The sequence below is a fragment of the Ambystoma mexicanum genome, chromosome 10, assembly GCF_040938575.1.
Source record: "Ambystoma mexicanum isolate Mex_15411 chromosome 10, UKY_AmexF1_1, whole genome shotgun sequence".
NCBI lineage: Eukaryota > Metazoa > Chordata > Amphibia > Caudata > Ambystomatidae > Ambystoma > Ambystoma mexicanum.
Genome location: NC_090932.1, coordinates 1,101,427,014 through 1,101,443,408, shown reverse-complemented (window position 1 = coordinate 1,101,443,408; position 16,395 = coordinate 1,101,427,014). Strand labels below are relative to the sequence as shown.

The 16,395-nt window shown below is 44.3% G+C and overlaps 1 protein-coding gene across 8 annotated transcripts in view; it reads right to left on the bottom strand.

The window, feature by feature from the left end:
* The window catches only part of DBNL (drebrin like), a 374,852-nt gene that overhangs the window by 297,112 nt on the left and 61,345 nt on the right, over positions 1 to 16,395 (bottom strand). For all 8 annotated transcript variants that reach the window (XM_069618943.1, XM_069618942.1, XM_069618946.1 and 5 more), the window contains exon 2: positions 5,999 to 6,054. In XM_069618943.1, coding sequence (XP_069475044.1) covers positions 5,999 to 6,054 — 56 coding nt within the window. The remainder of the gene's footprint in view (positions 1 to 5,998; positions 6,055 to 16,395) is intronic.

Sequence of the window (16,395 nt, the reverse complement as noted above, 5' to 3'; positions counted from 1 at the left end):
AAAGGGGGATGGGAGGGAGGAAGGGGGGCCGGGTTCTTCACCTCCTATAACGAGAAGGTACAGAAGAAGGGAGAAAAGTAGGCGGAGGAGAGAGACTGGTGGAAAAGGGTATGATGAGTATTATGGGCTAGGGTTAGACAAAATGGAAGACCCACGACACCCTCACCAAGCAAATAAATGGTATGCAGACATGAGCACAACAGCCAAACAAACAACCAATGAGAGCTGTTATGTCTGCTCACTCATCCCCCATGCATCAGGCACACCTAAAGTATTGCTGCCACGAGAATTGCCCATTGTGGATGCCCAATGTCTCCTTCATCTCACGCTGTGTAGAATAAAGAATACTTTCCAAGCACACGATGTCTCTTTCAGAATGTTACAGAACAACAAAACGTGCTATTCGCAAGCGTCTGGAGTGATCTGCCTTAAAGAACCTTTCTTTGCAATACAAGGGACACTGTTTTCCGAAAACAAATGGAAAGACGAAGAAGTGCTGTGCAAGGCAGAAGCACTGAAGGGTGTCCAACCGGAAAAGCTGCGGTGGATGGAAAGAACGTGCTTGCCAATATGGAAAGAACACATCCCTAAATTAACATGGGTAACAGCGATGGAGAAACCCTTCAGGCTACAAAGTGAAATACAAAACGAACTATGTTTCAAGGGAGAAGGAAAAATGGCAATAGGAACGAACAAGAACTGTAACAAAACTCTCACCATCCCAGATATGAAAAAAGGAACAGCAGCACTAATGGACACCTACTGGGTATGCGGAAACAAGGCGTACCTGCACCTTCCCCAATCATGGAGTGGTAGCTGCTCAATGGCCACTTTGCATTCAACACTAATGGTGATTCCCGAAAGCCATATTGACAGAAGTAACATGATGAACGGAGGCTTGAACCAGAATGCAGCGTCTCCAACTACACAAGCGCACCTTTATGTCCTGTCCTCCGGAGGGAAAGGAGAAGAGCTCTCAAGGAACAAGCGAGCCTCGAATTACATATCACAAGCATCATCTGATTTATTGGCACAGATCCCAGACAAGTATCGCCTGTTCAGCTCCGTGGAAACATTCTTTGCTTCGCTAGTATCAAGTGTCCAAGCAAGAGCAAATGCAAAATGGCTCCAGATCACACGGTGGGAACTGATCCAGTTGGCCAATGACACTGAAGAAGGGTTTAACATAATAAAGGTGGAACTACGAGCTCTGCGATTAATGACTATGCAGAACAGGTATGTTCTAGACCTGTTAACAGCAATCGATGGAGGTGTTTGCCGAAAAATAGGAAGTGCGTGCTGCACGTTCGTACCTTCCGAAGACGCAGAAAATGGGTCCCTGTCCCACGTTATTGAAGCAGTACATAACCTGGGCGAGAAGATGAAAATTGAAGGTGGAGCTGAGGATAGCTCGTGGTTCGACAATATCTTCTCTTGGGTTCCCTCATGGCTTGGAGTGACAATGAAGTTCCTGATACCAATAGTGGTGATCATCCTTGTGATGTTCTGCCTGTGCCAGGTGGGCCTCCGATGTTGTGCTAACGCAGTTCCTAACGGTGCAATGATGATGGTGACAATGGGCAACTCCGGTGGTACAATTAAAGCAACACAAGAAGTACATGTGCAGACAGGAGCAGATAACACCCCCAGGTACCAGTTAGTGCCTATGTGCCGTGATAAGTACATAGTAGATAAACTATGGCACACCACTATCAAAGAACCACGAGACGTAGAACTGGAATGGTATGAGGAGGTCTGGGTAGATCTGGAAGAAACTGGCGACTGTATATATTTAACATGTACACCAGACGAGTATGCTAGGAGAGGTGAGAGCTTAAGGGGGGTGTGCAGAGCATGGATGCCTATAAAAGGAACCCCTGCATGGGATGGTGCAGTGTTAGAGGAACAAGAATGTAGAAGATTAGAAGAGCTAAAGAAATTCGTTACTTTAAGTAACGAAAGGGGGGAAATGTAGGGGAGGAATGGCCACGAGGCCCTCCTCACCTACAGCTCCCTCCCCAGGTGAGGACCATGGCTCGGTGGGCGCACCCTCATGCCACCCGGGCCCAGGTGGAGGAGGGTTCACCCGCCGACGACATTGCCCACACGCACCCTGCCTTTGCAGTTACCAAAAATTAAGTTAGGCCTAGACGCCATCTTGCATAGCAAACATGGTGTGAGTTCAGCACACTGTAACGAGGCCCCCACCTTTGGAGGGCCTTTCATGCATCTCTGCCGCCTCAGCAGCCCTGGCAGATCCGCTGCAAGCGCGTTCCCATGAGAAAGTCGGAGATGAGCTAAACCCGAGATGCCAACACGGCAACATTATATTAGTAACAATGTGATATTGCACCCCGTATGACCCGGACCGCAAGGCCGGGGTAACGGGGAAAAAACTGAAGCATCACTATCTGAAGAAGGTGGAAAATAATTCAAGTATTGGTATTAATGAACTACCTCTGTTTAAAATGTGAATAAACCATAAAAATGTAACGTTATATGATATCCCTCCAGGTCTGGACTAATGCTGCTATAACCACGGAGAAAGATGTTGACTAAACGTGTAACCTCTATTTTGTAAAAGTGTTTTTCAATAGTATGTAGAAACTTGAACTCATATATGTTTTTGAATCACCCAAAGCGGCGAGCATCAATCTCTGTAGGCCATAACCTAGATATCCCTCGTATAACGTCTAATGTACATACAATACGCGCACAATGTAGTGAATATAATGTTAGGTAATGAAAAGGTACTGGAACCGACTGTATTAAAGAAATGTGTAACGAAATTGAAATATATATGTGTGTCTAAATAACGTCAAAATAAGGCAGAACAGTATAGAACTTCTGCATTCACTGATCAGCAACGCACGAGGAAAATACCTCTGTGGATATATGCAAGGCCAGTCCCTCTCCCACCCCACCAAGCCTGCCAGATAAAAAAGCTAAGACTCGTGCCGTGCTCCCTCACCTCCCCCAACCAAGCTGGCGTTACTTCAGAGAGTCAGAGGCCCCGGCACCGCAACCAAGGCCACAGCCCGCCACCTGTGTTATTTACAGCACGGTAATAAACCCACGGTTGAACCCACTGATCTACCAGCACCCTCTCATAAATCCCACGAACCCCCCAAGAATCCTGACCCCGCGCAAGGACGACCCCCATCATTGGGACAAGACACAGAGACCCATCTATATAATAACTTCTAACGCAGCAGACAGACATGTATCACTCGGCCCAGGCCCCAGAGCCCCGTCCCGCGACCCAAAATACCGGTCAATAGGACACAGGTAAATCTCACCCCAACCGACAACCACCAGACCTCTCACGAGGTGCATTCCTCATGTGTTGTGTTTATTTTATAAGATAAGCTGTTGAAGCGATTTATTAATGAACTTAAATGTCATTTTCTGAATAACTACAGTGTGCATGGCCTAGGGCAAATGAGACAGGAAAGGTATTCGTCATTGTCACAGGCTGCCCCAGCACATCAACACCGCGCAGATGACCTCAAGCCAGCCTGCCAGGCCCAACCCAACCCACGAGGCTGACCAGTGACGTCGTCACGCCAGGACCAACCCCGCTGCAGCAACACCTATAGTTAGTCAACGCCACCCAATCCCAATTAACTTGTGCCCCCTATAGTGTTTAGGTGTTGATGACGTTTTTTGTATTAGAAATACGCCTGTCTTTGCTATTGTCAGACAGAGCGCTCTCGTAGGTTGCAGAGTTCTTTGCATGCCTTATCCTTGGATAAACTCCCACTTACGCTCACCCGCACTCTGTCTTGGTCTTATTCCCACTACGGGAGAGTCCCTTATTGTCTCTCATTGCGGGGAGGATCGTGCTGAATTGGGGGCGCTTCCTTTCACCTGCCTACTTTGCTAGATGAGAGAAGAACCCCTTTCTGGCTCAAACAGATGGAACTCTTTGTGGATATACTCAAGGCTCTGCTGGGATGCTGAAAATCTGTTTTGCTATCCTCCACCAGGAGACAAGCTTGCAGGAAGACCAAAGTCCTGCTGCAGTTTTCCTCCTGACTCTGTCCAGGATCAATACAAGATGTGCATCCATGAAGATCTGAGAGGGTTGCTTATTCATGGGACTGAATTTGAGGGTAACGCCTACAGTCCAAAGTCTTCACAGGAATCTAGAGAGGACCAGCAGTGATCATTCTTAAACCCACAACCAGATGATCCTACATGGGAACAATGATGATGATAAAGCACATATTCAACAGTGATTTACTATCTCTTGGGACTGTTCTTGGCTTTCTAGGGTTTCGGTGGGTTGAGATCACATCTCTTGGACCGTCCCCTCTCCGATGACTTTGCATTGGGCACAAAGTCCAGCTTACTTTTGCAAAATCCAGGGCTCTTAAGTGCCTATTTCACCCGATATATCTTGCTCTGCACCAACGTCATTACTTTTCATGCACTAGCCGAGTAGGCACTCCTGCACTACTCATCGCTTTCCTCTGGAACCTTTTGTGACACCTAAAAGATTACCAGCAACTTAGTAAAGGCTAGGGTTGGACTTCTGACGTTTTAGTATATATGGTGCTGGGTACCTTATTTTTTTACGCAGATTTGACTGGTGTTGAAAATTTGTTCTCCCCACTTTGGTGGACGCAATTATTGGATGAATATCTGCTTGTGATTCTAAAGTAGTGTGTAACGCAATGGGTTACCCAAGTTGTATACATGTACTTAAGTATTTTTACTTTGAAATATTTAAAGTGTGCCATAGTGTACCATTGTGATACATAGTGCTATTTTTATAACATGCCTGTGTGGATCATTTCTGCTAAGTGTTAACTGTGCTACACAACAGTGCCACCCACATCCTTAGTTCAGCCTTGCTACTTGGTCAACGCTGCTTAAGGCTGTGCTTAACTGGAGTTGTAAATAACCTTGCTAACCCATGGTTGGCTTTTGTAAGTCCTACCAAAGGCAGGGACTTCAGAAAATACAAATAGATGCCTCCATGCCCTGCCACAAATGACAATGTTGCTAGCAACCAAAGAAAAAGCAAGACTGGTTGGTGGCCCTCTACAGTATATGTATATCTTTAGCAGAGCATAGTCTGCTATTTGTCTGTGCCAAAACCCAAATCCAACAGCCATCCTTTGTTGCTGTGAATGAGGGGAGGTGAGGGGAGAGGAGGGGAAGCAGCGGGACACGGATGTCACAATATACAGCCATAGTTAATGCCTTCATTGGAGAACATGGTCTGCTGCAAAAACCACACAGATATGACTGGTTGAGTGGATGGATGGATGGAAGGAATTCACACCCGCAGGAAAGCCCAAGAACAAATCAGCTAAGGTTTATATGTGGCAGCTCCCCCGTGATTTTGTGACCATCAAAATTTTGAAAGGATGCACTCTTTTACCACAAGAAGATCCAGGTGCACTTGAAAATTACCATGTTGCTTAGTCGCAGCAGGACCATGAACAGGTTCAGAGAGAATTTTCCTGACACACCTGTACACATGATGCAAATAAAAAGCTTAAATTCTGTGCAAAGGCCACGATTCTTTCACCATTGGGAACTTAAGCAATGATCAAGGTCAGGGCCTGCTGTAACTTGGGCACACCGTGCATCGGAATAATAAAATTATTTGTATAATATACATTAGAGAAGCAGAGTCTGGAATGTTTGTGTGGGATCCATTAAACATGACACTTGATCATCGATATATTAACATGCATTTGAATACCGGATTAATCAATTGTGTGTGCGTGGTGTCCCTGTACAAAGGTGTTTTTGCTGTTCTGAGAATGCTGCCTTGCCTCTGCTTATACATTTGCTGTGCCTTAGCCTGACTAAGTGTGCACCTCCTCCACCCCCAACCACCACTGTTCCTCTGCAGATATCCCCACCCCCCCATCCCCAAACCGGAGCTGGTATCAAACAAACAAACGCATGTGAGTACCATTTTCTCACTCTCTGGCACACTCTTAACCCCTATTCACTTTGCGCTCTGCCACAAACCTACCTCCAGTGCCAGCCAAGCGCAGGTCATTGCTGTTCCCCTCATAGGTGAAGAGAGCCCTAAAAAGCAAGCAGAGAAGGAGAGAATGTTAAAAGGTTAAGGGGTCCCTCCGCTATCCCAAAAACATATCCCAGTTCTTGTCCTCTACTGCATCAAACAGAACAAATATTTTATCCTAGTGCCTCAGTGCTTTGCTTCAAAAACAGCAGCGATTTCACACAGAAGCTCACATTCCCACTCACCTTACAACCAATCCACCCCCTTCTTGACTTCAGAAGCTAAGAACATGCCATTAAGGTTCAATTAACCCTTGCTCCTGGAAGTCAAACGCAGGTCCTCAAACATTCATGACCCATCTGCAAGGTCAGAGCAGGTGCCTGGGAGCATCACGCTTTTCTCGCTCAGCACATCGCAACAGGAGCTGGTATCCAAAATATCAAGATGCAATCAAAGCACTGATGTGGCACATAATTGTACTACAAGTTCTGACCGACAGCCAACCTGAGCACCCAAGGACCCTCCTAACACTCACATAGTGACAGATCAGGAATGAGGTTTTTCAAGACCAATACTGGAGTAGGGTTTGGAGAAGTAGACCTGGAAAGGTTTACCAAAGTGTAACCAAAAACTCACTTGAAGATGAGGAGGCTGAAACGTAAGACTAAGGAGATCGCTGGCTTTTGACTAACTTACAGCTAACATACAGAAGAGTTTGTAAAGCATTAGCATGTCCACATACATGTACAAAAATAAAGTTATTTAACACAGATGCATCAAGATAGAATAATGTACATAAGAAATATACATACAAGCAGAGTGCTGCAAGTGTATTTACCATGGCAGGATTCTACACGCTTTGCAGCAAAGCAGAGTCTTTCTGCAGGCTCTATCATTTTTGAGGCGGCCCTAGAGTTCAAAACCACAGCCTACAGCGTAGCGAGTGAATTTGCTGTTGCTTTGCTGCTGCAGCTTCTATTGAGTTGTATAGAGGCGGTCAGTGCGATACATTACCCGAGTGGCAAAGCGGGCAGGAGCTAGACACCGCGGGTGAGTAACTCAAGTAATTACTACTACTTTTTTATAGAAAGCACACAACACGGAAGTGGTCAAAGTGGTCTGCAGTGGGCCGCGGGGGCTCAGTGGGCCCGTGGCAAAAGTTGGCGGCGGCTGCTAGGCAGAACTGCAAGTTCGTCCTTTGTTGCTTCATCTTGATCTTTTTACTGCAGTTTTGGCAAGTTAATTCACACACCAAGGCCTCTTGATGAAACTGCTTACATTCTCTTGGTTCTTTTTAAACTGTCAGCTACATCGCTCCGTTTGGTGCAAATGAGCATCCATCCTCTACGGAGCGGGGCTAAATATCATCAAAGTGCAAACCTGGAACCCAAAAGCGGGATAGTTGGGCAGTTGGCTACGGCACCTCAAATGAATCCTCCCTCTACACCTACTTCACTATTGACGGACACATCGCTATTACAGCTATCCTGCATAAATACAAACAAACAATGCAGATTTCTTAGAGACTGCTCAAGATGTGGTCTCTCCGAAAGGTGCTCCGTCTAATCAAATAGTAACAAATCTAGAAGCGCTGTAAATTTCAGTTTCTCCAGGGTCTCAATTAGCGATTGGTGAAAACCTCTCTATCCCTGTCGCTATTTACATCTGAGCCCCTGGGCCATAAGCAAATAGCCTCACCGCTGGATCTTTCCCTGCAGGATATGTCACAGGAAGAGGATTCTTTTACTAACATGCACACTAGAATATAAGAGGTTCTGCCCTCCATGCTCTGACCTTTACCCTCTCGCAAATGGCGAACTCAGTGCGCACATTGGCGCCCATCCCCAAAAACCAAACGAGAATGTAACTAACCACGTTGTGCAGCGCCTGATAGCCGAAATGGCAACAAATAGAGTGGCAAAGGAAACATGTTGGGAAAGGTCAAAAACAAAACCAAAAGAACTCAAAACAAGGGCGAAGTGGGTCTAGCAGCTTTTTGAGGAACCTGTGGCGGACATAAAGTCCATCTCCTACAATTGAGGTGTTGAGGGAGTTTGGAAAACCAAAAGGCGAAAAAGCTGCCCTGCAAGGAATCCTCAATCTCTCCAAGAAAGGCCAAGAAGAAATTAAACAAGCTGGAGAGGAGTTTATCGGAAGGCCAAAAGGGCCCCATATATACATTTGTAAAGCCATCCGTAAATTCAGGTGGTATCTTAAATCAAAGTATTATGTCATTGTATTCTGAGATGGAGAGTGTGGGAAAACCAGCAGACTTAAGCCTGGCCTCTGTGGAGAATTATTATTATTATACTGCTTTAGTGAATGCTCTGACTCGATCTCCGGTGAAGATGCAGCTGCCCGATAGCAACCTTGCCGAAGGCCATAGCAGATTGCAAAATCGGGTACAACTACTGGCATCGACATAACAATAGAGTGGTCTTTGTCCCAAGCTGCCATTAACGACATGTTCCGTTGTCCCGCAAACAAAGATCCACCATCCAAGCGTAAGGATTTCTACGTGCAACATGTGGAAACCGGATGCCTTGGTGCACCATTAATTATAATGATCACTTGGAAAAACGACAAAGTGATCAAAAAGATCAATGGCAGTCTCCCTTTCCTACATTAGAGGAGGGAAGCCAAAGATTGTGTTTGGCTAACAAGGTTGATTTAAATCGGGAGGAACCTCTGTCAGTGCCAAGTGGGCTGAGGGCCTCAGTACAACCACAGGATCAATCACTTGAGCAATTGAAGTATCCAGACATTGGCAACTCTACCTGCAACGGAGCAAAAGAAAGAGGGCGATGTATGCCTGCAGTTCGCCAGAGACAAAGACAAATCATCTTGAAAGCAGAAATCAAAGAGCCAGGAGCGGAGTAACTATACCAGAGGAGTATTCACTGATCTTAATGAAGGTGTTTCCAAAAAGGGATTCACTTCCACTAAAAATCGGCCACAAATGTTAGCATTGTTTTTGGAAATATGAAGTTTGAGACCGGTTTCTTCTGGTGATATAGCGTTGGTTCAATTTCCAGTGAAGGCAGGCTGAATCTGGCAAAGCTAATTTCTCTTCACGAATAATCAGGGCACTTGTTTTGTCAGAGCTAGAGTCTTTCTTAACTTTGGGGTACAATGTGTTGCAGACTAATAGATCCAAAGCCTTTGTTAAAAAAAAATATATATTTTTAAATGAAAGTTATTTTGCAATGTCCACCCATGCTTCCTTGCTTATTCAAGACCTGGTTTCTTCAAACCCACTTTCTGTAGTTATATATATATGCAAGATCTAGGCAAAAGAATAATTGAGGAATATCCAACGAGACCATCAGTGGCGTATGACTGGTCCACGGTTCTGACTGCTTTGCACAGAGGGGGCAACCTACACAATTCTAAGATGATGGCACACCCTTGGTTGGCCTCGTGGAACTGCAAATGACATTTTTAAAAACAGATTTTTCTTCCATACCTCAATGTTCTTCCTTATGCTTGCAGGAGTCATGGCCAAGGGCATGTCCAATAATGGAAGGCTATGTGGTTCCAACTGTGGATGCTACTCAGGGAGCATTGGGTCACCCAGTGGGGGGGGGGGGGGTCTCCTGTGTGCTTTGTAAAATGGTATTGGCCTAAAGATGTTTAACATTGAAACACACAGGAGGGATATCCAAGTAGTAAGGGTGGAGGGTGATTGTGGAACTAGGTCTAGATTTTGCTGCTATGTCTGTAATGTGTACTTTAATCAGAAATCTGTGGAGATCAACACATTTCTGAAAGCGCTCTCTGTTCTTGTGGTAAATGTCTTAGAAAAAGAAGATGCTGAGTTGATTATATTGTGCAACTTCAATAGTTAATGTTCGGATGCCAAATGGTATGAAATGAATAGGCTTGGGGCATGCCTATGTTTAGGGGGAGCTAGAGCCTTCCTGCACCCCTCAAGTGCTTTACAATTAGGCAAGACTTCTGTAAGCACTAAAAGCTTTTTTCCATGCAAAAATAATCACACACAGGCGTGGCCAGACACTAAAAAAAAATATTTAAATATAAGGTGAAAATAACTATTTAGCTGAATCCATTTGTAAAACTGTTAAACTGTAGTTGGCTTTTCTCAAAGCATGGTGAATGCAGCCTGTGCTAAAAATAAGACTACAGGCATTGCCTGGTTTCGGCTAGCTCTGGCAGAGAGCTCGAGGTAACTCAGTAGCTGTTCCCTGTCCATCAAAAGCCAATGGAGACTGTCGTGCATTGAATCTTTTAGAGTACTATGGAAACAAGGTTTTTGAGGAGAATTACTGGACCAGATAAATATATGAGAATATTGAGTGAAGTGTTCAGAGTATGGCGAAGGTGTCTTTATATATAAATGTTTATGATATAGAAAATAATGCTAAACAGGAGCTACAATGCATTCCTGCAGAGGCAGCAGTACGCCAAGTAGTTTGTAACCTGGCCATGCAAGAAGGGAGACTGCAGCATACCTTGTATGGGAATAACAGGTTTGGATGAGCTAAGCCATAATCCAGTGACCACGTTGAACAGTATATAAGGCACCCGCTTGGCATCAGTCTGGAGGAGCCAGCCACAGAAGAGGGATAACATTTTGTTTGGGGGGGGCGCAGAGTCCTCTTGCCCCCCCCCCCATCCTCATTTTTGTACAGATTAAAGTTTGTTATCCTTGCAAAATGACTCTTGGCCTTAATTTCCTAGAGGTGTGAATTATTAATCTGGTGTGAGCGTCATTAGGGGGTACCCCAATAAGTTGGGCTACCTTTCACTTAATGGCTAGGAAAAGAGGGAGGAAAATAAGAGCAGAATTGAAAAGCTGGGACCTAATCCTAGCCAATGGAAATCTAAGGGAATACAACCCTTACCCTGAATTTACTTGGGTAAACGGCCTCTCTAGATTATGTATTTTTATCTAAATCCCCATTTTGGAAATATGATCATTTAAAAGTGAAACCGTTAAATCTAGTGATCATCACATGCTCGTTTTGACCATAATGCAGAGTATTGATCATCAAAGGACAGATTGCTGAGAGGCGGTAGAGGCAAACCTAAGGAATCGCGCATTAGTTTGGAAGCCCACACCATCATAGTTTCAATGATTGCACTTTTTACGTGGGCTCTAATGAAGAAAGTGATCTCTCTAACCCAGCCACTTACGATAGGGCAATTCAAAGGGGCTTGGGTAGCTTATACCATCCAAATGGGGGTGGAGGTGAGAAAGCAAAAAAGAACTGACCCGGTTGGCTGAAAATTTTTTTTAAAAAAGATTAAAAATAAAAAAGAACCTAAAGCGTTGAGACAACTAAGACAATGTCTCTCCGACTACAGAAATTTGGTAACTGGTCACCGGTTTTTGCTTTATATTAATGATGCAGAAGCATTGCTCAACTCTATTATTCGTAAAAATTCGGCTTTCTTTTGGAGATCGATTAAAGAACCATTACATCAAAGGTCACTGCAAAGCCAGTCTGTTCTTCGCATGTGGGAGACATCTCTCAACTCTTTATCGTGCAAACGAGGGGGTGGAGGGCATCTGCTCTTAATAGTAACTGGTCACAAGAGGTTAAAATTGATGTGCGCGTGAGAAGGGCGGCCATTAAGAAAAGTAAAGCTTCAAATGCTCTGGGTCCAGACGGTTTGGCAAACGCCACATTTAACTTGAACCCGAACCTTTGGTCAGCTCTTTTGTACATCCTATTTCGTAAAATTGTGAAGACCAAAACTGTGTCATCTTCCTGGAAGAAAGCCAACATGGTTGTAATCTACGAGAAGGTAGACAGGGCCATTCCATCAAACTATCGCTCCAACTCCCTCCTTCATGCTTCCAGTAAAATCTTTGGGGCTATTATTTTGGACCAACTGCAGGTGTGGGCAAACAGGAATAATGTTATTGATATATTTCAATCTGGTTTTTGACCGGGATTGAACACACTGCATAACTGCTTTATAATTAATCTCCTGAAAAAGCAGGAAAAAAGGGTGCTCTATTGTGTTTTGGACAGCTCACAGGCATTTGACCGAGTAAACCAGTGACGCCTGTGGGAAAAATGAAGGGAGATTGAATACCAGATGGCCTTGGTAGACATTCTGATTGCGTTACATACAGACACCAAGGTAAGGGTGCGCTTTGGCCAAAAAAGAAATTACACAAGGTGGGTGGATAGCCCCTGTGGGCTGTGTGCTGGCTCCATTCCTACACAATTTGTATATCTGTGACATGGGAGAGAACTTTAAACGAATTACAAATTGTCCCCCAAGGCTATGGAACCTGCCACTAAATTACCCGCCATATGCAGACGATATAGTTTTATTTGATCCGACATCCATTGGCCTTCAAAGGGCATTAACAGCGACTAACAAATACTTTGCAGCACTGGATTTGCAATTGCATGTTAAAAAAAGAAATTCTAGTGCTAAATTTTGGGGAAAAAGAACAAGCCTAAGTTTAAGTGGTCCTCAGCAAAGGAATAAGTTGTCCAAACCTTTAAATATTTAGGGATCGACATTAGTTCAAAGAGATCGAAACATAACGACTGATTGAATGATTACAAAAAATAGATTGAACACCTCTGAAACTTTAGTGTTTGATAGGAGGTTTAGCAGGTTCTCCTAGGATTAAATCCCATGAAATTATGGTTTCATGACTTGACTGGAATCGGGTTGAGTCAAGGCGTGGAAAAGGTTACTCCCCCTTCCAAAGGGGATGCCGGTTATCAGATATGAGGTACGCTTGGTTTCCTTCCAAGAACGGGTTGATTAGAAGCGGCTGCAGTGTTATTTTGTAACTCCTCTAGAGTTTTGACAGAACGGTTTCAAGGGTGCACAAAACTATTGACCAAATATGATCTGAACTAGTAGTGGTGCATGTGAAAATTGTTTCTGAACTTGATTGGATTAGGAAGAGAGTCGCATTGGGGTATCATAGTGAACGCAATTCCTACTAGGGAAGTCATGGGTCGAAGACAAGGTATTAAGCGCTCTTTGCAGGTATTTAGGTACTGCTCTCTACATATTGAAACAAGTCGCCATCTTCTGTTAGAATATTTGGCTTTGGTTGAAATCCGTCTTAAGATTTTTCAGTTCTTTCTCCCAGATGTAATTGTCAACACAGTGGGCTTGGGCTAAGATTTTAAATAGTTGAGTGATCATTGGCTATATCAATTTTTTCGAACTTGTTTGTGTGAAAAGAAAAAAGTTTTTTATACTTATGTAATATCTGATTATTTTTGTGTTTTAATATTTAATATGAATTGTACTGAATTGTAATGTAATCAAGTTTTAAAAAAAATGTTTAGTCTTATCTTTGCAAAGGTTTGTTTACCCACATGCAAATAAATATATACCAAGATGGTCATCCAATTGGGACATGCACAACACTTTAGCATGGATCCAGTTGCTGGTAAATACTGTTGCAATGAGATAAGTTGGGGGAAAAGATGTTCGCACAAGTTATCACAAGCCTTCTACAACTATAAGACAGCACTAGTCCAGCATTACTAAAACTGAAGTTCAATCCTTACCGAAGAACATGTGTGCAATCTAAGAAACCATGTATCGGCTACTGAGATCGTTTTTTTATTTAAAAATGTCTCCCGTAGGAAGCAATTAGCTCAATACATTAGGTAGTGCTTTAGTCGGTTGCACTTTTCATTATACACCAAAAGTAGGTTTCCCCTGTAATAAGGTGACAGCTACCTATTCTAGAGGCCTATCGGAACCACAGACAGAAATCCTATACCCAGGTTTCCCCACAAAATGCAAGGCAAAGATAGCAGCATAGTTAGAATGTACACCCACTGTTAGTTAATGTTAAATCAGGGGGACTTCAAAACGCGTATGCAACCCAGCCCCTATACCCAGATCAGAAGTGACAACCCTTGTTAAGTCAGAGCGGTTGGGGACTGCTGCATCATCATTCCAGAGTTAGTGATCCGGGGGGGGGGTGGGGGGGTGGTCAGTGATGCAGTGTGTTCTTTGACAACTTTGTGAATTGGGTGCCGTGATGGAGGTTATGGTCTCAGTCAGAGACCGAACGGTTCCGAAGATCCAAGCGGGATTCAGCAGGAAGAATAACTTCTGCTTGTGAGATGAACGGTATTCCCCAATTTGATTGTTTCGAATGGATTGTATCTGGCCGAATTCGGCCAGTACCATTTGATCGATTCGAAACAATCAAATTCAGTAATCACTACCAAAGATGGGGAGCTAGGGTTGCAGGGGTGTCCCCCTCCGCCCCATGTTTGGTAGTGAACCGTTAGGCCTTTTAAATGAGGTTGCGTGTCGTTAGATGGATGGGGATGCAGAATAACTCTAACACCAATACTAAGACCGACTCAGGAAATTGGAAAAAGTAATCAGTTTTATTCTCACTCGTCTAAAACGGGGAGTTCAATGGACGTATCACAGCATTATCTCAAAACATCACATTAAAAAAAATAACACTTCTATAGTAGAAACTCGGTCATATGTGAGGTTATACTACGTAGCAAACTAAGAAAAGGTATTTAGGATTGTGGTTGGTCTACGGGGAACATCCAAGTATACTTTCTGTAGGAGATTGTGATTGGGTCTCTATAGTCCGGTGGACAACTGCCCACCCCTTGTGCAAGTCATCGTCAATATGTGTTAGATACACAACACACCATTGGCTTTCAAACTATAGGGCTATTCAATGCATGGCCCTCTATAATTGGTTGGCACGCTTTTACTCTTCTGGAATATTTGACCTGCTAGCAGCACACGAGCTGTTACCCCAGGTGCTGGCGGGAGGACTTGACCATGCTCCCCCCCCACCCAATTAGCCCATCATCAACACTCATGCCTTCTGCCATTTGAATGGTCTTTGAACTTGGCCTTGCAAAGTATCATTTCTCCTGAACAGAAGGGAATGCGAGCACATGCTTATCTTCAAGTCTCTGTGCTGCTTGCCCATGTTCTATTTCCATCTACCCCATGTGGCAGGAGACTGTTTTAGCTCCTTCTTTGCATTGAATGATATTAAATAAATAAAACTTGGCACTCAGTGTCTCTGTCGCACCTTAACAAGAGCTTGCCTCGCTTCTCACGTTCTTTGTATCTCCTTGAATAGATAACCAGTTATTGACTGCCCCAACTCTTGACACTGGGCGGGTGATGCATTGGGGCTGTGGGGTCTTAAATGCTTGGCTGCTGCAAAATTGGCTGCATGGCCGAATTGACCACGGTCAATTCAGCAACGAAGAATTCTGCCACAGCCAAATCGGAAAATGTCCATCCAGATGAACAATTGAGGTGACAACCGTACAGGGTCTGCAGGCATAAAGACGCACAACAAAGGAACTCAGGCACCAGCAAGACTCCTTTTGGCAGAATGTGCCAGAGCAGCGATGTCCAGGGGTCACACTGAAAATGCACTGCAAATTTCAAGCACCAGGTTGCACAAATTGCATGAAGCCGTAGTAGTAGTCGTCCCCCCCTTTGGATGTCAAATGTCAATCTCTTTGGAGCACCAGGGACACAGCCGTTGCAATGTACGACTCTGGTTAGGCCCACCAGTTAAAAGGTAGGGATGCACCATGGAAGGTTCCCCAATGCCCGCAGCAATAGAAGTATAGAGTTCCACCTTGTGGTAGATGGCATGGGCAATGGTTGTCCTAGGAGCAGTCTTCCAACGTCCTTTGTAGCCTCTTGTGCTCTGGATTCTTGGTGCCAGTGGTCAATAAAGGAACGGCTCCAGATACTCTCCTGATAAAACAAAATCCTGGGATGCAGAACCCCATACAACATATCAGTGGACGTACAACATTCAAACTCTGGGAAGGGGTCCAAACCTGGACAGCCAGCTAGCTCATGTGCAGTCATGACCGCATACAAGTTGTGAGAGGTGTACCAGGCTGTCCGCAACTCGTTAACCATCACAATACCAGTTTCATGCACACAAAGGCCAATTCCTGGGCTATGAAAAGACAACCATGTATCAGCATGTCCAACCACTTCCCAGGAGGAAGTCGCCAATACGACAGTTAAGCAAAACGACAGAGATAAACCATGACAAGGCATTTTGAGCAGTGTAGTGCACAAAAGGCTGCCATGCATTAAAATAAGTAATTTTTCACAAGAAGAGCACCCAAAATGGTAAAATGAACAAAAAGAAATGTGCCACTCCCACCAGCCTGACTGGGATTCACTAATCATAGGGGCAAAACTATCATACCACTAAAAGAACGTTTCCAAAGGAAGGTTGAAGCGCTTCACCATTGACAAACGTGGGACAATGTACCCCTACAATGGTAGCTTAAAGAACTAAACAGGTTCTCCAAAAATAAACAAGTCAAGCAAGTTAGTGAGGTTAAAGACCCGTTTCCCAAAAATCAGGTCAGGGTAGTCTGCAAGTAGGCAGGTGCGGGGTCCCATTGAAATAGATC